A 19,652-nucleotide genomic window follows, 5' to 3' on the forward strand; every position below is an offset into this window, starting at 1 on the left:
TGCCATTAAAGATGAGCCGAAGACCGAAGACAGTTCACGCCAAACTTGCATGACATTTCGTTTAGATCCATTCACTATTGCTGGGAGTCCATATAACTTGGGTTGCCAAGTCGGCTTCCCCACGCCAAGATGATGGGATTGACCCCATGGTTGATGCGGGGGATACTCAACGGACAGAATTCATCCCACAATTACCCCGGGCACGCTCTCGGTTAGGCTATCGGCGACAGTTATGCCGAGACAGGTCACGACGAGATTGCACGGCGATACAAGGATCTCAGCACATGGCTATAGGCGTCAAGTGCGTACTCGGGAAAGGCCTGGCGCGATGTTGGTGATGCTTCTACTTGTACGAATATGCTACATAGGGAACTCAAGATCGATCGACTTATCCCACTGTCATTTAAGTCGATTAGTAAACCCACGTTCCAGAATGGTAGTCACGTCAACATGGCTTCATCATTGGTGTCATATAATATATGTATATCCATTATCGTATTGTCTGATTGGCCTTTATCTTCCTACTATATCCGCCAATGTCCATCGTCAGTCATTCTTCATTACCATAATCATTCGCTCAAATGCGGAGTCTCGTATCGCATTCAACGAAGTAGCAGAGCGAAACGCCCACCGGGCGTTGCACTTAGGGCTCGGTGGCTATCACCTCCTTCAACAACTTTGTGATCCACTCAATTCCTGTTCTTCCTTCTTTCATACCGTAAACGCCAGCAAGCACGAAGCAATGCATTTGGTCGACCCAGACAAGCCACTTGCCTTTCACACCATGTTCTTCGCACTTGCATCTGAATAACTCCGCGTCCGGTGCGAGAACGTCACAGGTTCCGTATAAACCATGAATAGCGATGCCAAGCTCAGCCAGTTGTTGGAACGAACTCGCGCTGTGAAGTAGCGGAGATAGATGCGGGTCTTCGGTTGAAGAGGTACGAGATGAGTCCATGGGAGGAGCAGCGGCCCAGGCTTCGGCCACAGCAAAAGTATACTTCAAGCCGAGCAGAGGATCTCGAGAATCTATCTCAGAGATACTCGGATTGCAGTTCCGAAGGTCAACGGCGGGCGAGATCACGATGAGGCTCTCAAGCGTTGATCGCAGCTTGTAGTTGCCGCTCCTGGCTATTTCCCCCGCCCACCAGAACCCAAGACTCAACGCGACATTTCCTCCAGAAGAATCCCCCATCAAGATCACCTTGTCCCCCTTCTTCGATGCGTCTGTAAGGAGGGACCTGAGGAGCTTGCGAAGCGTCGGCAACGACTCACTGGCGGGACTGTTTGGCGCCAGCGGGTAGCTCACCAGGGTGAAATGGTGCTCTAGGACCAGATTATTGGCAAGTTTGCTTATAAAACTCCAATGTTGGCTCGAAGGCGGACTCTGAAACGCACCCCCTGCGAAATAGTAGATCGTCGAGGGCGTCTTGATCTTGATGTTGGGAGAAGAAACGGTCTCGAAGTCATATAACCAAACCCCGCTGGAGCCATGCCGGCGCTCTCTGATGGTAATTCCATTCTTTTCCCTCGGGTAGGACAGTAAACGTGTGCTGCCAGGTGGCTGCGGTTTCCCAGGCTTGACTAGACGTGGGCGCAGAGGTTTGATGACGGATCTCAGGATCCGGTAGAGCAGTGACAGCTCCGTCTCGGTCTGGACTCGTGTTGTTTTGCCGGCAGTGGCGTCGGAACACGGAGCTGACATGGTGTTCGAGAAGTGACGCAACCCCGTACTAGCAGACACCGACCGTTCTGTGCGCTGTTACAATCCTAGGAGCATAGAGTGCACCTATGTAACATGAGGGGTTTGCTCCAAACTTCTGGGTGCATTCTCACGGGTTGTGCGGGTTGTACGGAGCAGTACATAAGTCACTAAATGATCATCGGTCGCAGAGCCGAGGACACTCCATGTCGGGCAGGGACCACCAAGCTCAGAGCGGTAACTTAGTCAATGACGTCGCAGGCCAGAGTGGGTCCTGGGTAATTAGCACTAAAATAATTATCGATAAGTCGATGCACGAGGAGTATTGTTTTTGAACATGCGATCTCCTTACAGCAAGAAGAACGCAGCCGGAGGAAGGTTGACAAACGTTCTTCATCCGTGTAAGTTAATGCAGGGATAGCTGAAGAATGCACGTGCTGTCAGGCTTTCTCGGCATCGGGCCCGGAGGTGTGGAGCCTGCACTGTGATCCTTGACCGAGTGGTGGCCGAGCTTGCGACTGCCAAGAGAGCTGAGGCGCGAAGTGCGAGCCAGGTGCTCGGCACAGAATTCTCATATTAGATGACGACCTGCCGGCGAAGCGAACAGCCCCAGTCTTATCCTCTTCATATCGTTGCGCAGCGTGAGCGAAGCCCGTTCTCAGCTTATACAAAAGTGATCTGGCCCGGCGCAGCCGTCTTCGTACGAGGCGGTTGACACCCTGGTCTTCGGTCCTTACGCTGATGGCACGGAATGGGAACGCGTAGGCTCGCTTGTATATTTGTATTTCCGGCGCAGCTCTTGGTTCTTTCTGTCATATGGTGGCGTTAAAACGGCCAAGGCAGTGATTTATCTGGAGTAAATTGGACGACGTTGGCCGTGGGTTTCTCTTTAGCGGACACCAGGCGCCCCCGTTTTACTGGGGCTCGCAAGGGCCTCCCCCGGCTGGCTGTTTCAACTTGACTACTGCCCCTTATTGGCTGCAAACATGAGTCCAGTAACCGAAACTCAAGTATCTCAACCTGGGCTGAAAAGTTCCTCATGTAATAAGACCCTGGTCATGAGCTTGCCTCTTGGTAGCGGTATATATACAGACACGGCATGGACCTGTCTCCGGGAAAAGATCAAGGCGTCCTGTTTTCGGTCTCTTAGGATAGAACTCTCCAGCTCAGTGAGCTTACATTCGTTTATTACATATCACTTCTCTTCGTTGTCTATTTTTCAAGAACACTTTCCAATTCCTTCACTTCGTAAACATGAATCGATTGGCACTTTTGTTGATCGGCGGCCTGGCTGCTACAGCTACGGCACGACCGCAGAAGCGGGCTTGCTCTGGCAGACCGACATCTAGCAGCTCCTCAGTGGCATCATTGATCCAACCAACAAGCGAGATCGCAACCACCGAAATCGTTATCCCTACCTCGACTTCCAAGGAGGTTGTGCTACCAAGCTCGACCTCATCCTCAACGGCCGCGCCGACCACCACTTCCGTTGCTGATTCGACCAAGCCCACCACCGAGGCGCTCACTGCGTCGTACTGCGGAGCACCGAATTCTTATGAAATCCTGACTGGTACACCGTGGATTGTCTTCTCCATGAATTACAATTATCAGTCCATCAGTGGAACCTGCTGCACGGGCTACTACTCGGTCTCCGGCTCTGGCGACGACCAAAGCGTCCACTGGAGCAGTATCTGGGATATTGACGAGTCCGTGAACACGAACCTCGTGAAGGGATACTCGTTCATCGGACTAACCCAGAACCTGGAAACTACGCTTGACAGCATTTCCAGCATCCCGAGTAAATATACTTGGACAGTGAGCAATACGACGGCCTACAAGGGTAACGTTGTCTACGACTTTGGTAAGTAGAAGCTGCGTTTTCTAATGATTATGATCATCCTCGGGGCACAAAATCGGGGCCAACGTTATGACATGGCCATACTCTGTTAGTGATCCAGAAAGACAATTTGCTAACTTGTGTCCTGCAGTGAGTACTTGAAACAAGTCGCTTCCTCGGCTACGAGGAGTAACAAATACTATCCTCCTGACGAATCTTTGGAGCTAACTTATTCTCATCAGATGACGTCTGACACCAAGGGCGACTCGACATCGAGCTCGGCACAGGAGCTGATGATTTGGCTCCAGTATGTTGGTGGACAGGTGCCCATCGGTTACTCTGAGGGCGTTGTTGCAACCATCGACGGACTCTATGGCAAGGATGGCTGGAAGTTATACCAGGGCTTGAACACCGACACTGGCATCACGGTCTCTTCCCTATTGGCACCGGAGGACAGCATGTTCGATGGAAGTTTCGAGGGCGATATCAAGGACTGGCTTCTGGCCCTGTCGAAGCAGGGAATCTTCAGCACGAGCACCTACGTGAACGTTGGCAACGCAGGCATGGAGCCATTCTGGGGCACTGTCACTTTCGACAATACCTTGTCGTTGAGGATCGATCTATGAGGTTAACGGGAACAGGCTATAGCACTGGAGCAGGCGTCCCCTTGCCCGCTTCTAAAGAGAAACCCTCTAGCCCCGTTGAGAGATGGCCTTTATCTTCGATTACCCGCTACGTTTATATCTTAGGCTATAAAACCGCAAAAGAGTTCCCTAAGCGTTTCTGATATTACTTTGAATGTGTACACATATCTGTTGACTGATGGACCACTATCATTCTTTAATAGAATACAGATTGGCCTCCTCAGAAGAAGTCTGTCGTGATCGTTACGCAACATTCATCAACCTCGCTGTAGTTGGACTAACCAGATAGTTGAGGTACACTGAAACAATATACCGGTCTCATGTTCCCCTACATGAATGGGTGACCTCGTCTGTCATAGCGCACTAAGATCCCAGGACAAGGATAAGGGCGTAGTCATCGCAGCGGAAGGCTCGATACCTGCCAAAAATTAGTGGGGCACTCAAGATTGACTATAAGAGATGGTGCTGGGGCTTCCTACTGCTTCAGCTAACATTTGGCTTCTAATGTGAGTTTTGTGTACCTATTTCTCATTTCTCATCGATTCTGTGGTTTTCAGAACATTGAACTCTGTAGTCAGGTCTAGAAGTATGGAGTTGGCTCGCGGGGCCTTGGTGTATAATGCTGTTTGTTCAGTGTAGCCTCCGCCCCCACGCCCCAGCTGGTTCCTGGAGTAAAAAGTCAGAGATGAGTTCAAGAGGTTCAATTCGTGCACAGTGCAGACCATAGAGTTTCGCGTGTGAGATGTAGATGGTGAGTTGACATGGTGCTATCTATTATAGTCAACATGAAAAGATATATCTGCCAATCTGATTCCGTACGGATGTCCAAAAATTACCAGTCCAAGTCAGCCCTTCCAATCTATCATATTCCGTCATCCTTCAAGCTTTCGATTTTCTCCTTTTTGGATTTTCTCATCTAAAATCAAGAACGCCAATCCGACCCAGTGTATTACCACCTCATTATGTTCGTCTGAGCAACATTACTTCCTCCGCAGGCTCTTCCCCCGTTCCAGCAATCCAAGGTCCCACCAGCCGTCGATGATCCCCCAGACTGTCCTTCTCTTTGGTTTCTCCTTGCTCTGCACAGGCACTGGAAGCCCGTTCAAGTCCCTGGCGACGGACGGGCTCAGGGGCTCAAGGTCATCCGCATCGCCGCCGTTCCTGCTCTTGGAGCGGGCGAGGGACTTGATCTTGGAGATCGGAATACCCAGGGCATCGCGTGGAGAGATCAGAGGGGGTGCGCGCGTCTTCAGCTTGGGTGAGAACATGGAAGGCGCGGGCGTGATGGGCGTGAAACCATCGTCGCTCGGGGTTGATGGCGGCGTCGCGAACTTGGTCTGGATCTTCTGCGGAACACGCTTGTGAATAATGGGGATGAAATCCTCGGTCGGCGAGCCCGCCTTCTGAGCAGGTGGCCCCAGAGTCTTGGGAGACTCTGGAATTATGGGCATCATCAAAGACTTGCGCTGGGCAGTCAGCGATCTGCCGCGCGAGGCACGGTGTACGTAAATCATAGGCGGCGGCGGCGGCACCGCCTGGATATCCTCGTCGATGGACCGGAGGATGGGCGCGGCCTGCGCCTGTGGGGGCACGCTAGGGAGGGCATGAGAGTAGGATGGGAAGCCGCCGGGCCGCTGTGCAAAGTGCCAGTGCCCAGGCTGCGGGAAGAAAGGGCGAGAGGCCCCGTGATGCTCCTGTCCCCACCGTGGATCTGGTGAGGCGGAGGGACAAAGTCGAACGAAACACCTTTCTCCGTATACCCAGCTACTCTAGCCGCTCCTCCTCGCGCACCCGCGCGCCCCTAACCCTCAATGTCCTTGGGGGCGGCGGCGCTGGTGCTCTTGACGCGGCGCCAGAGACCAATGCAGATCAGGCAGCTGAATGCGAAAAGCACACAAAGGGCGATGCTCAGGCCCCAGACTGCCTTGATTTCATAGCAGTGAGGCTGATCTACAGCAACGAATGTGAAGTAATCGACAGCCTTGGTCAAGATGCTGCGGTAGGATACTCCCGTGGTGCTGGCCACAAAGGTAGATCCGGACGTGATCGTGGAGGTACCAGCAGCCGGGAGGATCTCGCAAGTGAGCTTGGAAAGGGGCTTGCCCACTGTTGCCGCAACGACAATGGTCGCGATCAGCAGGAGGAAATCAAAGACACCAGCGATCAGCAGTGGCAGCAGGCCATCATAGTACAGGATGTAAGTGATGGCAATGTAGAGCGATGCGGTACTAGCCTAGATAAAATATTCAGCGAAAAGATTTCGGATCATAGCAGAGAAGCTGTACTTACCACAGTCAGTGTGCCAATGAGCACGCCAGGAGCATCACGCTGAGCGGTAACAATCTCATTAATGAAGTTGGCCGTGAGCCCGATGATAGCAACGAGGGAAAGAAACTGCGCGGCACGGAGAGCAGTGAAGGTGACGCCGAGCGCGCCGAGTTGAGGAGCCTGGAACCGCATTTTGAGGGGGATGGGCTTTTCGAAAGCGGTGATCAACGAGAGTCTTGGACGAGGTTGGTCGTACTTGAGAGCGGTTCGCAGAGGGAAGTGCGGCCGCGGCTGAGGTATCGACGCCGTTGGAAGAAGTGGAGAGGAAATGGTGAAATACGGAACCGGTGCTGAGACCGATGGTTAATTCAAAAAAGAGAATGTGTTCTTGTCACTGTCTCTAGAACCGGAGGACGAGAGAATGTAGTGCGTATCCTAACCCGAGCGAATGAGGTGTGGATAGACGAAAAAGCAGGTCGACTGCTGAAGTGAACGAAATAGATATATCGTCGAGCGTGTTGTTGACGGGGACTGGTTTCAAGGAGACCGTTGAATAGGAAATTCGTAAAGGCCAAAAGAAGACGTTGAAGATCAGAGACCGTGTATACTGAGGAAACCTCCCAGAAAGAGACAGAGACTAGGAAATATAGGAAAAAAAGACCCAAAGGAAAGTCGTGAGGATGATGGTAGATTGCTTGATGAAGATTGAATCTTCTCCCACCTCGAGAGATCTTCGTTCCTCTTAAGTACTCGCTCGAGTATTGACAATCAGCCATGGCCCGGCCTGAGTCTGGATTGTCCGTTAGGCCATGCCGTATGCACGGCGGCAACTTGGAGGATCGAGATACTAGATCGTACCTTTGGTTTGCCCAGGCAATCTCTCTTGTCGCGCTGCTATTTTCATCGTAGCCTGCAAGACGGGTACTTGATGCAGATGGCGTATTCATGAGCCGCCGGCGTGGCCAATGGGAAGCTTCAGGGCAGTCTGCGCTTATGGCTACCGACAGGGACTATAGCCAACCACAACGCGGCGGGTAGCCCCACTTATACCTGGCGAACCTTGATGCTGCCCAGATGTCGACTCCCAATCAAGCACCCGTCGCTTGCTGTCGTCTGAACAACCGCGATGAGCCCTCTGATCGGGGACTTCTGGTTGGCCCTGAACCTGGGCCGGTTCATCTCGCCTCAGCATCAGACGGTGGGTCGCCATGGCCTCTTAAGCGCGGCCCGCGGCTAGGGTTCCCTATGCCCTGCTTCGGACTACACGTTTCATGGCCGCTGAGCAAGAGGCCAGACGGCCGGGGAAGCAGGCGAGATTACCACGGAGGCGGCGAGGCGTGTTCCGCGAGCCTGGGTACGCGGCTCTGCAGCAGATTTCATGGATGGTGGTTGCGGTATTGAGCAACGAGAGCCAGTCAAGCTGTGGTGGATCCGATGGCCGTCTGGCCGCATTGACGACTCGACCTAGACAACTGGGCTGCCCTGAGACAAGCGGATATAATAATACAGGCAGCGGCAGCCTGGAAGAGCTCACCTAGAAAACAGATAGTGGCACTTCATGCGATAAATCGGGTCTATGGCTGCCACTAGACGTAGCAATGCTATTGTTTCGCTGTCGTCAGGATTATCTTGGGCTCGTTAGACATGGTGTTGAGCTTTGTAAGAGGGCAGGTAACAATTTGACAATCAATTCGTTGCATGTAGTTTTTTGCGCCTTGACGCCTGTCTAACAATCATATCGGATGCCTATATCGGGCTCCCTTCCTACGAGCCCCAAGTTCATGTCGCATCATATCCCTTGACCGCATCCTGGACGCGATGAGGAATTGAAAGTCATGCCGCATCTGAACCTGGCAGCTTGCATTGCGCAGTTGAATTGCCTGGCCTTCAACAAGGCCGACTTATCCTTCAACCCAGAAGATCATCGAGGCCGCTGCTGCCGGTCGTGGTGTTCGTAGACTGTGCAGGGTTCGAAGTGCTCGAGGTGGGAGCTCCCCACAGGGAAGCACTCGTTTTCTCCTTTGCCAGCTGGCCCATCTTAGGACCCGCCCCAGCGTTAGCCGGCTTCTTTGCACCGCCACCAGCCTGCGTGAAAAGGTTGGCGAACGGGTCACCACCAGCAGCAGGCTTTGATCCAGGGGTGCCGGCTGGCTTGTTGAATGCGGACATCCCCGATGCTGATGAAATGGTGGAAGCCGGCTGCTTCTGCGCTTGCGGTGCGGACTGAACCGACTGGAAGTAGTTGGGCTGCGAAGGTTGGTAGCCAGTGGGTTTGGGTGCTTGGGGCGACATGATGTTGTTAGTTGGGGCACTGAATGCCGAGTAGTTGGCAGCGGGGGTACCAGCGTTGCTCGTGGGCGGAGAGATGGCTGACATCATGCTGCTGATGTTTGCATTCTGCGGCCCAGAGACGGGTTGAGGAGCGGCAAACTGGGCAGTAGAGTGAGCGCTGGAGGTTACCATCGGGGGTGCAATGGAGAAGGCGTTTGCGGGAGCCGAAGCCTGGGGAGCGGGCGCTGCCGATTGGAAGTCATCGAACTCGTCGTCGTCATTGGACATGGCAGCCAGCGCAGAGCTGCCATTTGAAGGCGCGGCAGCGGAAGTGGTAGCAACAGGCGCCGCCGGCGCAGGCTCAGGGTCGTCGAAGGAAAAGAGATCAACCTCGGGCTCCTTTGCCTTCTTTGGCGGAGCCGAAGGTGTGGTCTTCTTGACGCCTGCCCTCTCGGTCCTCTCTGGCCTCTTGGCGCGGGACGAGCTTGAGCCGGTCCCCGCCTCGTCGTATTCGTCGTACTCTTCGAACTTGTCTCTTCGGGTGTCTTGGAAGTCGTTGGACTCTTGACCCCCGAAGCCACCGCCATCCCCGTAGACACCCCCGGAGAAGCCTCCGTAACCGGCGGCCGACCCGCCTCCACCGTAAGCGGACTCGCTGCCGAATCCACCGTATCGCCCGCTGCTGCCACTGGAGAAGCCGCCCATGGTGCCGCCCTCGACACCCGTGTACTTGGCCTTGTTGGCTCGTGCCTTCTTGCGCTCGGTTCGGATTCGGTCGACATCGCCCAGGAGCTCAGCCAGCTCCTTGGCGCGGTTTCGCACGTTGATGCCCTGGTCTTTGCCGTTCTGGTCGATGAAGTGGAATTGCCTCAACATCTTGAGGAGGGTGATGTGACCGCGGGCATCATCGATGACCCTCTCGGAGCCATGCTTGATGAGGAACTCGAGGAGTTGCAGGGACTTGTAGATCTGGCGCCATTCCTCGGCGGCCTTCTCGGTGAAGCGCCTGTAGATCATGGGCATAATCTCATTGAGGGTTTGGCTGTCGGGCCGTCAGCAGGCAGGACTTTGGAGAAGACTTGGGAATGAGCAGGCGAGGACGTACTAGTTGAAGGTGGCATTGGCGATTTCCTGCATCAGGGTCGAGGATGCGCCCCAGGGCTCGTTGTTTGTTGCCTCGCGAACCTGTTCCCGTTCATGTCAGCGAGTTGACTGCCGGCGACAATGCTACGGGCTGAAGTGTACCTTGGCCTCCATATCCGTGTAGTTCATGACGGCTGTTTGACGTCGTCAGCATCTCGGGTTGCGACTCGCGCGACAGAGGCCGTATCCGCGGCTGCTTACGTACCATTCTGGACCTTGCGCACTCCCGCCTTGAGGTCATACAAAGTCAGGTTGGACACGGAGTCCTTCAAGCTGTTGAAATCCATGGTGCTGGTATGGACGAGCCTTGCGCCGTCCCGATGCGATATGCTCACAGAGCGTTGCGATGTCGCCGAGTCTCGAAGTTCTTGGGCGTGAAGTCAGGTCCAAATGGCCCATGTCCCACTTGCGAACTGTCAACTCGGAGGCGGCGACGACCCTCGAGCCCCTGGTCTGGCCGGCCCCAGGAGGTTCCTTGCCAGGTGGCTGCTGACAGCGCGACAGCTGCTGGGGACTGACGGATACGGGATCCCCCTAACGCCTGGTTTAACCTGGTGAATAAGGTCGCTGCTCCAACGTGACGCTACCCCTAAGTTACCAAGGCAGGCCCAGGATATCCAACACCAACTGCTTTGTTCCGATTCTGAGTTCCGTTCCGTGTACAATGCTGACAGCAATGGCAGGAGGTCAATTCAAAAGCATCCAGATCTGTCCTGTTTGTAGTGATGTTTTGTTTCTTTTCCTGCCCTCCAGCCAGAAATTAGGTGTTTCACCCCGTCGCTCGGGAGGCCATCTTGGCAGCAGTGTGTCGTGTCAGTTGGAGCTCCTGACGCACAGTCCAGCGAGAGGACCACGCAGGGGGACTGCCCGTACTGTGTATTCGCGTTTGCGAACATTGCAAAAGGGCTGTCTGGTCGACTGGTGAAAACAGTCTTCGCTTTCCGCACAATACAGGTTTGCACTGCGACGACCACGAGAACATACACGTCGTTGCACCGGGAGTGCCCAGGAACTCGGTATCCATATCCATATTCAATACTCGTGTTGCTCCGTTCCGTCGTTTGGTCTCCGTGCCAGGAGCTCTGACTTATGACCCCAGCTTTTGTCCAGCTTGCTCAGCTTTGGCGGCCGGGCCAGGCGCTAACCTTGTTGAGACAGCAAAATTTCCAGGCGCTCGGCGAGAACTTTGGCAACATCATCAAAGAGCTTCCTGAGACCAATTTCCATCTCCCAGCTGTACTATATCCATTGATCTGTCCGCCTTGAGTCTTCCATTCAAGCTGTAAAAATACGCCTGTAATTCTATCCAACCTTCAATCCTTCTGTGGAACCTCAAGTAAGTTGGCAATTCCCTTCGTACAGTCCCCATGCCTCCTTCGAAGCCTCTCTCCACGCCAGTCCTGAGCTGTACATCATGTCGACGTGCACGGCGAGATTCAACCCGGGAGCAACTGGCACGGCACTCTGGCCGAAGCTCTAGGTCAAGAATGCGTGTCTGGGCTCGACGGCGTCGTGTCTTCCGGGGGACCGGCGATGGCCCGTCGGCGTTGCCAGCAAGTCATCACACCACGTTGCCTCCCCATGGGCACTGGCAGCACAACCCCGACCTGCTTTGGTCCACTTGGATCCGCGCGGGAGGGTTTTGCGCGCTGAGGGCGACTCACCGCGTGTTCTCTCTGGTCTCCGTGCTGCTCCTGTACCATCTGAAGCTTGCTTGCCGGTGTGGGGGGACAGCCAGATTGTCTGCCAGTGCCTGGAAGCCCAGACTCACCATGGAAAGCCTACGCCATGCATCATGAGTGGCTGTAGAGCTGCACGGTCTGAGAGCTCGGTGCCGTCCGGCATATCCAATTGGTACTCGAGGACCCGAGCTTGCAGGGCGTCCTACACACACTTGCTTCATGCATCACCGGCCGATTAGGCCATTCATTCACTGCCTGGGTAGTCTTGATCGGATTGGTTCATTATGCCGCAATCCTACATCACCCGTGGCTTTCAGACCCCGCGGAGCAATGACGGTCCTGCCAGAAGCTGGGGAGCATGTACTAGGTATCGTCTGTGCAATGACGGAACCCCTCCTGATGGGCAAGCGGGCGCGCTGGAGTCTGTTGGCGGCATCTCGGGGGGTTTCTGAGCCTGAGGCATGTGGTATCAAATCATGGACCGGTGCCGTCAAGGTGGATCGGAGCTTGCAGGCCAAAAGGACGCACCAGCAGCACCAGCAGCACCAGCAGCACCAGCAGCAGCACCAGCACCAGAGGGAGACAGCTCCCTTAGCCGAGAAAAGGCGGGGCCAGAGCTTTGGTGACGAAAAGAAGCCGCAGGATGCGCAGATGGCGTGGGCTGGCTGGGCTGGGCAGGGCGGGACGGACAAGCCGGGCAATGCATGGGGGGACAGCTTCTTCTGCTCCCCTTCCCTTGCCTTGCTTTGGTGCCCATGTCGTCGTGCCACCGCCCTACGCCACCTGGGGGAGTGCTGGCGGGAATCGAGAGAGTCGAAGAGCGACGGCGCGCTTCCCAAGGGTTCCATTGGCAAGACCGGGTGCCCGCCGGCCTCTGCCAATCTGCCCGCTGATCCTGCTGCTCCGATGCTGTCATGCCTGGCCCCGGCAAACCCAAGGCAGAGAGGGGCGGCTTACGGATTCCATTACGGTACTGGCGCTGGGCCGCTGGGGGCCCTGGAACAGAGGACCTGGCATCCTGGAACCCCTCAAAAGTCTTTCGTGGCGGGGCAGAGCTGCCCTGCCGCGCCCGCTGATTGGCCGAGTACCTAAGCTGACCGTGGTGCCCCGCCCAGATTTTTGTCAACATGAGCTCCAAGACCTTCCGACCCCTCCTCGACTTCTCTCCCCGCCTCTGCTCGAGAGTTGTTTCACCATCTTCATCTTCCCTCCGACCCAGTCTCTTCGCAAAGTCCAACTTTGTCTCTTCTTCACCTACCATCAGATACTTCTCTGCATCATCCGCCAAAATGACCAAAGTCTGGTAAGTGAGCTTCCGCTGCCCTGCTCTGTCCAGCTCCATCCCGCAAGCACAAGCAATACAATTAACACCTTACCACCACCGCCTCCTCCTGGTGTCTGGTGCTTGCTACCCTTGCGTGGTAGCATCAAGGCATTGATTGATTGCCTGCCCTCCGATGCTGTTGCTGCCTCGAGCTCTCTGCTGACCCCGATTCTCTACAGGTTCAAGGTTGAGTGGGAGGGCCCCGTCCTCGACGCCAACAACAAGCCCACTGGCACCGTCAAGGGTAAGTTTTCATGTTGCCATATCCCTCAAAACCACAACGCACTTCCTTCTTCCGTCGATCCATCGATTCTTGCTATGGCGACGACGGCTCAAGCCTACCCCCCCGAACCCCGCCTCCGGTCCCCCCCAGGAAGCCCATCCTCCCAACGTCGACTAGCGGACTCATGCTAACCTGTCGGCACCTCTAGCCCAGAGCGGTACCATCAACTTCAAGCTCTACTCCGATGTCGTCCCCAAGACCGCTGAGAACTTCCGCGCTCTCTGCACTGGCGAGAAGGGCTTCGGCTACAAGGGCTCTTCCTTCCACCGTATCATCCCCGAGTTCATGCTCCAGGGTGGTGACTTCACCCGTGGCAACGTACGTTTCTGACCCTGAAAAAAGCCATCCTTACTTCGGATGGCCATTCATTACATAGTACTAACATGATCATGTAGGGCACTGGTGGCAAGTCCATCTACGGCGAGAAGTTCGCCGATGAGAACTTCCAGCTGAAGCACGACAAGCCCGGCTTGCTCTCCATGGCCAACGCCGGCCCCAACACGTAAGTGGGGATTTTTGACATCCTTTTGGCCTGCAGCTCCATACTAACTCTCGCTCCCAGCAACGGCTCCCAGTTCTTTGTCACCACCGTTGTCACCTCGTGGCTTAACGGCCGCCACGTCGTCTTCGGCGAGGTCGCTGACCAGGAGGGCCTGAACATTGTCAAGGCTCTTGAGGCCACCGGCTCCCAGAGCGGTGCCGTCAAGTACAGCAAGCGCCCCACCATCGTCGACTGTGGTGAGGCGTAAATGGCCGAGCAAGCGAAACGGTCCCCTTTTGCGTGTAACAATGACAAAATCTCTTGATTGGGGGAAAGTACGATACGGATTTCAAAAGCTACTTGCTTAGACTGATCTGAGGAGTAAGCTCGGAATGTATTCCGCGTAGCTAGCTACCGAATAAGAAACCCTGCTGAACCTAAACTATGTGCACCTTGCACAGCAGGCCATTGTCTTCTGTGTGACTTGCCGCCTTGATCTCCTTAAATCTGCGCAATGTGCCTGTTCGCGCAGTTACCAAGGATGGCACTGTGCTATTCTGTACCGTACTGCGCTTTAGTGTACTATATATACTATGAGTACATGTGTGGCCTAGGTTGGCCTGGATGACCGCGGGACGAATCACCTGGGATCACCCGATCCTCCCATGATTTGCATTCGGCTAGACAAGACACCGTTCTACGATAACCTAGTATCGGTAATACAAGCTTCCATGTTGCTGCAAGATGCAGCTGTAGGAAGGCAAGTTTGGTTGTAAGGGAAAAGGCGCCCCCCTCTCGTCGTTGAGATGGTCACAGCCCGCGTTTCGGGGTTTGGGGCCCAGACTACAAGGGGATGTGACCCAATAGATGAAGCTGGCCAGACGAGTGTACTGCGGAACCGTGTTCGACTAGAGGTTGAGATGTCATTTCCTTCTTTTGGCCGCCGCTACACCAGGAATGGATGAAGGATATACTCCCTCCCCTGTGTGCAAGCTAACGTGCAAAGCTACTCCATGTACATACATAATACATACATACAAACAAACCTCTCCAACGGGCCGCCGCCCCCAACCCCTCTCAGTGTAAATGCAAAATGATCAAATCCGCAAACTCCAATTTCGCTTGGAGGGGGTGTTTTCCTTTCCGATGCCGTTGAACGCCAGGGCCATGCATTACAAGACAGAGAAAATAAAAAGAAGAAGAAAAGTGCAAAGATCGCTGCCCCCGCGGTGTCGGCTACCTACAGCCTCGGGAGTCGGCTGGGTTTCGCTGCCAGACCTACTGAACACCACCACCACTTCGTGCCGCGGTGCTCGTCACGCATTCGCTAGATGAGCCATTGGTCAAAGTACTCGCAGCCTCCCGCCCAGACCGGGCCGCCCTCCTCGCAGAGGTCAAAGACGGGGCATCTCCCGCACGGGGCCGTGGTGAGGGCGTTGCTCGGGGGCTCGAGGAAGTCGTTGTCTATCTTGGCGCCCTTCTCCGGGTTGGCCTTGGTCGGGCGCGTGATGCGGTAGCCGACGCGCTTGCCGACCTTGACCTCCTCGAGCCGGTTGTCGTAGATCAGCACGTCGACCAGCTGCTGGATGTCGGCCTCCTTGAGGGGGATGCCCTTGGTGACGCCGGACTTGGCGAGCGCCTGCGTGATCTCGGGCAGCGTGAGGTAGTGCTTGAAGCCGGCCGGCATGGGGAGCAGGACGGGCTGGGCCGGGCGCTTCCTAGGCTTGGCCGGGTCGTCCAGGGTCGGGTCCTCGTCGGGCGCCATGGCGTCGGCGGAGCGCTTCTTGCCCCGGGCCGCCATGGCGGCGTCGCTGTGGCTGCCATTGAGCACCTTCTTGGGGAGGACGGGGCTGCTGCTGGCGCTCCTGACGCCGCTGCCGCTCCGGCTGTGGTAGGAGCCCTTCTCCTTGATGAAGGCGTAGGTGACGGACAGCAGGATCTCGATGAAGGACTCGTCCAGGTCGCCGTCGGCGAACCACGGCCCCCCGGTGACCTTGTCGCTGGGCTTGATGCTGGCCTTGATGTAGCAGCGGTGGGTGACGTGGTGGACCGAGGTGAAGCTGGTGATGAGCTTCTTCTGGCTCTCGAGCTCCTTGAGGACCTTCTTGAGGGTCTGCTCGCGCATGCCCGTCTTGCGGCGCATGTCCTGCTGCCAGATGCCCTCGTGGCCGGCATTGTCGATGAGGGTGTAGATGATGATCTGCTCCGTGGTCAGGCCGACGTACTTGCGGGCCTCCTCCTCGGGGCGGAGGCGCCACGAGGTGCCGTGGGTCGAGTTGACGGTGATGAAGAGGAAGTCCTCGGTCAGCTCGCGGATGACCTGGACCAGGGTGCGCAGGTCCTTGGGGGGGATGACGCCGAGGCCCAGCAGGTCCTCCTGGGTGAAGAGCTGCTGGTGGTAGGCCTTCTCGTCGTCGCCGTCGAGCTTCTCCTTGCAGGCATCGTACAGGAGGTCCTTGAGGACCGAGATCTTGTCAGCGTCCATGTGGCGAGGCGGGCGGCCGAAGCCTCGTGGATGTGGCAGGGGGAGTCACGATGCGGTCGGTGCGCGACGGGAACTGGGCCAGGGCCAGGAACAGGCGGTAGAAGGAGAAGTCGAAGACCGGGAGGGTGTAGGTGCGCGCGAGAAGTCCGACGGCAACGCAGGCCATGCACGGCGCTCCGGGGTTGGCGGTTGGTGAGTCAGTCGTGGTCGACAATGTTCACGGGTCGGGTACGGTATGGTCCGGGCACCGAGAGCGAATTCTGGATACCAAGTTCTCCAGGGGAGTCACTCGGCGAGGCTGTTCTGTTCGTCTTGGTGTCGCCGGGCCCCAGGGAAAAGAATTATTTGGCTACGAGTTGCTCACCCTCGAATAATTCTTGCCCCGCGATCGAAGCCTTTCTTATCGGCGGCGGCGCCGGGGGCTTATCGTCCAGGTGGGCGACGAGGAACCTGGAAGCTTGGGGAACTGGGAATTGAGCCCAATTGGCTACAGGCGACGGGCAACAACAGTATACACACGAATGCACCGCACATGTTTCACTTGGAGCATGATCGTGTCCAGGTTGTACTATAAACCACGTAGAGTGCCATGTCACGCTATTGTCGACCTGCGATCTGTGAATGACGAGGCAGGGATTGCCTACTGTCTGCATCCTCACAATGCCATCGTTCGACGCCCACTGAAGGAATGGAATGCTCCAGGGCCCAGGCAGGTTGCCGGGGCTGCCCGGGCTGCCCAGGTGTCTACTCAGCCTTGCCTTAGCGCCGCGGCGACAAAAGCTCCAGCGGTCCAGCAGCCCGGCCAGGGCTGGAGGGGACGCCCTTGGCCCCCCCGCAGGGCAGCACCACCGCCGAAAGCAGGGGGGTCGGGAGCTGTGCCAGCCAATCAGAGCCCCATGTTCCCCTTCTCTAGGTCGATAGAATTGCATCGAAGGCTCTCGCGCGACCCGACAGGACTGTGGATTGTCGTCCAAAAGCCGGGCGAGAGAAGGCAGAAGGCTGCCCGTCCAGCCCTCGACATATATATCCCCCTCATACAGAATTCAGCAACACACGCACGCACAGCCCGCGAGCTTCCTCGAGTCTTGCAAAGCTCTCCCGACAGTGCCCCGTACCTACCATCCCGTACTTCGCGAAAGGAGACCACTTATCCCCACGCTTCGACATGTCGACTGCGGACGAGCTCAAGGCTCTCGGCAACAAGGCCATCGCCGAGAAAAAGTTCGACGAGGCCATGTAAGTCTTTTAATCTTCCTCGCTCTTATCTTGCCGATCATTGGCCTCCGTACCCGTACCCGTACCCATAGCCCGTGCTGACCAGCCCTCCCAGTGATGCCTTCACCAAGGCCATCGACATCGACGCCACCAACCATGTCCTCTACAGCAACCGCTCCGCCGCCTACGCCTCCAAGAGGGAGTGGGACAGCGCCCTGAAGGACGCCGAGAAGACCACCGAGATCAAGCCCGACTGGCCGAGGGGCTGGGGCCGCAAGGGTGCCGCCCTGCACGGCTCGGGCGACCTGCTGGGCGCCCACGATGCCTACGAGGAGGGCCTGAAGCACGACCCCAACAACGCCGGCCTCAAGAGCTCCCTGGCCTCGGTCAAGCGGGCCATGGAGCAGGAGGCCGGCGGCGACTTTGGCGGCGACCCTCTGGGCGGCATGGGCAAGATGTTCAGCGACCCCAACCTGCTGCAGAAGCTCATGACCAACCCCAAGACCAGCGGCTACTTTGCCGACCCGTCCTTCGTCGCCAAGGTGCAGCAGCTGCAGAAGAACCCCCAGATGTCCCAGGACCTGTTCAGCGACCCCCGCATGATCCAGGTTCTGGGTGTCGCCATGGGCGTCGACATGGAGATGCGCGACCCTAGCGACATGCCCGCCGGCGCCTCGTCGTCTGGCGCCAAGGAGGCCGAGGAGGACGTGCCCATGCCCGATCGCCCGGCTGCCCAGTCCAAGCCTGAGCCCAAGATGGCTCCCGAGCCCGAGCCCGAGCCCGAGTTGGACGAGGAGGAGCTCGCCAAGAAGAAGGCCAAGGAGGAGGCCGACAAGGAGAAGGCCCTCGGAACCGAGAACTACAAGAAGCGCAACTTTGACGAGGCCATCAAACACTATAGTGCCGCTTGGGAGCTCCACAAGGACATCACCTACCTGAACAACCTGGGTGCCGCTCAGTTCGAGAAGGGTGACTACCAGGCCTGTATCGAGGCCTGCACCAAGGCCATCGAGGAGGGCCGTCTGATCTACGCCGACTTCAAGATGATCGCCAAGTCGTACGCCCGTATCGGCAGCGCATACGAGAAGCAGGGTGACCTGACCTCGGCCATTGACAACTACAAGAAGTCTCTGACCGAGCATCGCACGCCAGATGTCAGCGCCAAGCTCCGCGCCGCCGAGCGTGCCAAGATCGATTCTGCAAAGAAGGCCTACATCGACCCCGAGAAGGCCGAGCAGGCCCGCCTGGAGGGCAACGATAAGTTCAAGGCCCAGGACTTCCCCGGCGCCGTCGCGGCCTACACCGAGATGACCAAGCGCGCACCAGAGGACCCGCGCGGATACAGCAACCGTGCCGCGGCTTTCGTCAAGCTCTTCGAGTTCCCCAGCGCCCTCGACGACTGCGATATGGCCATCAAGAAGGACCCCAAGTTCATCCGTGCCTACATCCGCAAGGCTCAGGTCTACTTTGGCATGCGCGAGTACTCCAAGTGTATCGATCAGTGCAACGAGGCGACGGCAATCGACAACGAGCACCACAACGGCGCCAACGCCCGTGAGATTCAGCAGCAGCAGGAGAAGGCTCTGTCCGCCATGTACTCGGCACGTGACAACGAGACGGAGGAGCAGACCAGAGAGCGCCTGCAGAAGGACCCCGAGGTGAGTGAACTCCCGAGCCAGGAGACGAATTTTTGTCCGAGGCAAGCCATACTAACCCAGACGGCAGATCATGGCGATTATGCAGGACCCAGTCATGCAGTCAATTCTGCAGCAAGCTCAGTCCGACCCTGCTGCGCTGCAGGAGCACATGAAGAACCCGGCGATCCGGACAAACGTTCAGAAACTCGTTGCAGCAGGTGTCATCCGTATGGGTCGATAAGCTGCAGCGGAAGGTTCTTAATCAGTCTGGCCCGATCATGGACCGCCCCTGGTCGGTCGGCTGCAAAAAGAAGAAAATCATGGCATGGCACGAGCAAGTTGTATTCTAATGGACTGGGTATCTGGTAGGCGTTGCAGAACCGCATTGCTGGCGTAATTTGATGAATGCATGACCCCTTAACTTCTGTGTACCTCTGCCCCTATGAGTGAGATCTTCTTGACAGCACATTTGCAAGTTCGTAGTTATTTGGGCATCCGAGTCTCTGCACAAGTGGGCACGGCTCTCTGTCTTAGATAGAACCAAGCGTGTTCTTCGAAATAACCCCAGTCCCATTTAAGAGGAATAATTGCAGAGCGATGCGGCACAAATATGAAATTACTACTCATTAAGCATACTTTGAAGCATTGGTAATTGGAGTCTTTTTTTTTCGGCATTTTCG

General features: G+C 56.3%; 8 protein-coding genes across 8 annotated transcripts; 4 read left to right on the forward strand and 4 right to left on the reverse strand.

Annotated features, from left to right (window-relative positions):
- Positions 1–643: 643 nt before the first annotated feature.
- JN550_009118 (uncharacterized protein) lies at positions 644–1,705 on the reverse strand (the record flags this gene model as incomplete). The annotated part of the gene is made up of 1 exon (XM_049321155.1): positions 644–1,705. The coding sequence occupies one exon, from the start codon at positions 1,703–1,705 to the stop codon at positions 644–646; it is 1,062 nt and encodes a 353-aa protein (XP_049168953.1).
- A 1,251-nt stretch (positions 1,706–2,956) lies between these two features.
- Positions 2,957–4,165, forward strand: JN550_009119 (uncharacterized protein; the record flags this gene model as incomplete). The annotated part of the gene is made up of 3 exons (XM_049321156.1): positions 2,957–3,563; positions 3,661–3,689; positions 3,782–4,165. The coding sequence occupies 3 exons, from the start codon at positions 2,957–2,959 to the stop codon at positions 4,163–4,165; spliced, it is 1,020 nt and encodes a 339-aa protein (XP_049168954.1).
- A 998-nt stretch (positions 4,166–5,163) lies between these two features.
- Positions 5,164–6,643, reverse strand: JN550_009120 (uncharacterized protein; the record flags this gene model as incomplete). Its single annotated transcript, XM_049321157.1, has 3 exons — positions 5,164–5,894; positions 5,990–6,416; positions 6,473–6,643. 3 exons carry the CDS (start codon positions 6,641–6,643, stop codon positions 5,164–5,166), a joined length of 1,329 nt encoding a protein of 442 aa, XP_049168955.1.
- A 934-nt stretch (positions 6,644–7,577) lies between these two features.
- On the forward strand, positions 7,578–7,919 carry JN550_009121 (uncharacterized protein; the record flags this gene model as incomplete). Its single annotated transcript, XM_049321158.1, has 2 exons — positions 7,578–7,649; positions 7,746–7,919. 2 exons carry the CDS (start codon positions 7,578–7,580, stop codon positions 7,917–7,919), a joined length of 246 nt encoding a protein of 81 aa, XP_049168956.1.
- Positions 7,920–8,359: 440 nt separating this feature from the next.
- Positions 8,360–10,152, reverse strand: JN550_009122 (uncharacterized protein; the record flags this gene model as incomplete). Its single annotated transcript, XM_049321159.1, has 4 exons — positions 8,360–9,764; positions 9,828–9,907; positions 9,968–9,999; positions 10,071–10,152. 4 exons carry the CDS (start codon positions 10,150–10,152, stop codon positions 8,360–8,362), a joined length of 1,599 nt encoding a protein of 532 aa, XP_049168957.1.
- Positions 10,153–12,674: 2,522 nt separating this feature from the next.
- On the forward strand, positions 12,675–13,903 carry JN550_009123 (uncharacterized protein; the record flags this gene model as incomplete). The annotated part of the gene is made up of 5 exons (XM_049321161.1): positions 12,675–12,850; positions 13,051–13,115; positions 13,303–13,472; positions 13,550–13,656; positions 13,717–13,903. 5 exons carry the CDS (start codon positions 12,675–12,677, stop codon positions 13,901–13,903), a joined length of 705 nt encoding a protein of 234 aa, XP_049168958.1.
- A 1,059-nt stretch (positions 13,904–14,962) lies between these two features.
- JN550_009124 (uncharacterized protein) lies at positions 14,963–16,120 on the reverse strand (the record flags this gene model as incomplete). Its single annotated transcript, XM_049321162.1, has 1 exon — positions 14,963–16,120. The coding sequence occupies one exon, from the start codon at positions 16,118–16,120 to the stop codon at positions 14,963–14,965; it is 1,158 nt and encodes a 385-aa protein (XP_049168959.1).
- Positions 16,121–17,285: 1,165 nt separating this feature from the next.
- Positions 17,286–19,213, forward strand: JN550_009125 (uncharacterized protein; the record flags this gene model as incomplete). The annotated part of the gene is made up of 3 exons (XM_049321163.1): positions 17,286–17,356; positions 17,451–18,993; positions 19,061–19,213. 3 exons carry the CDS (start codon positions 17,286–17,288, stop codon positions 19,211–19,213), a joined length of 1,767 nt encoding a protein of 588 aa, XP_049168960.1.
- Between the last annotated feature and the right edge of the window lie 439 nt (positions 19,214–19,652).

This window comes from Neoarthrinium moseri (assembly GCF_022829205.1).
Source record: "Neoarthrinium moseri strain CBS 164.80 chromosome Unknown scaffold40_Wmoseri_CBS_16480, whole genome shotgun sequence".
In the NCBI taxonomy this organism is placed as follows: Eukaryota; Fungi; Ascomycota; class Sordariomycetes; order Amphisphaeriales; family Apiosporaceae; genus Neoarthrinium; species Neoarthrinium moseri.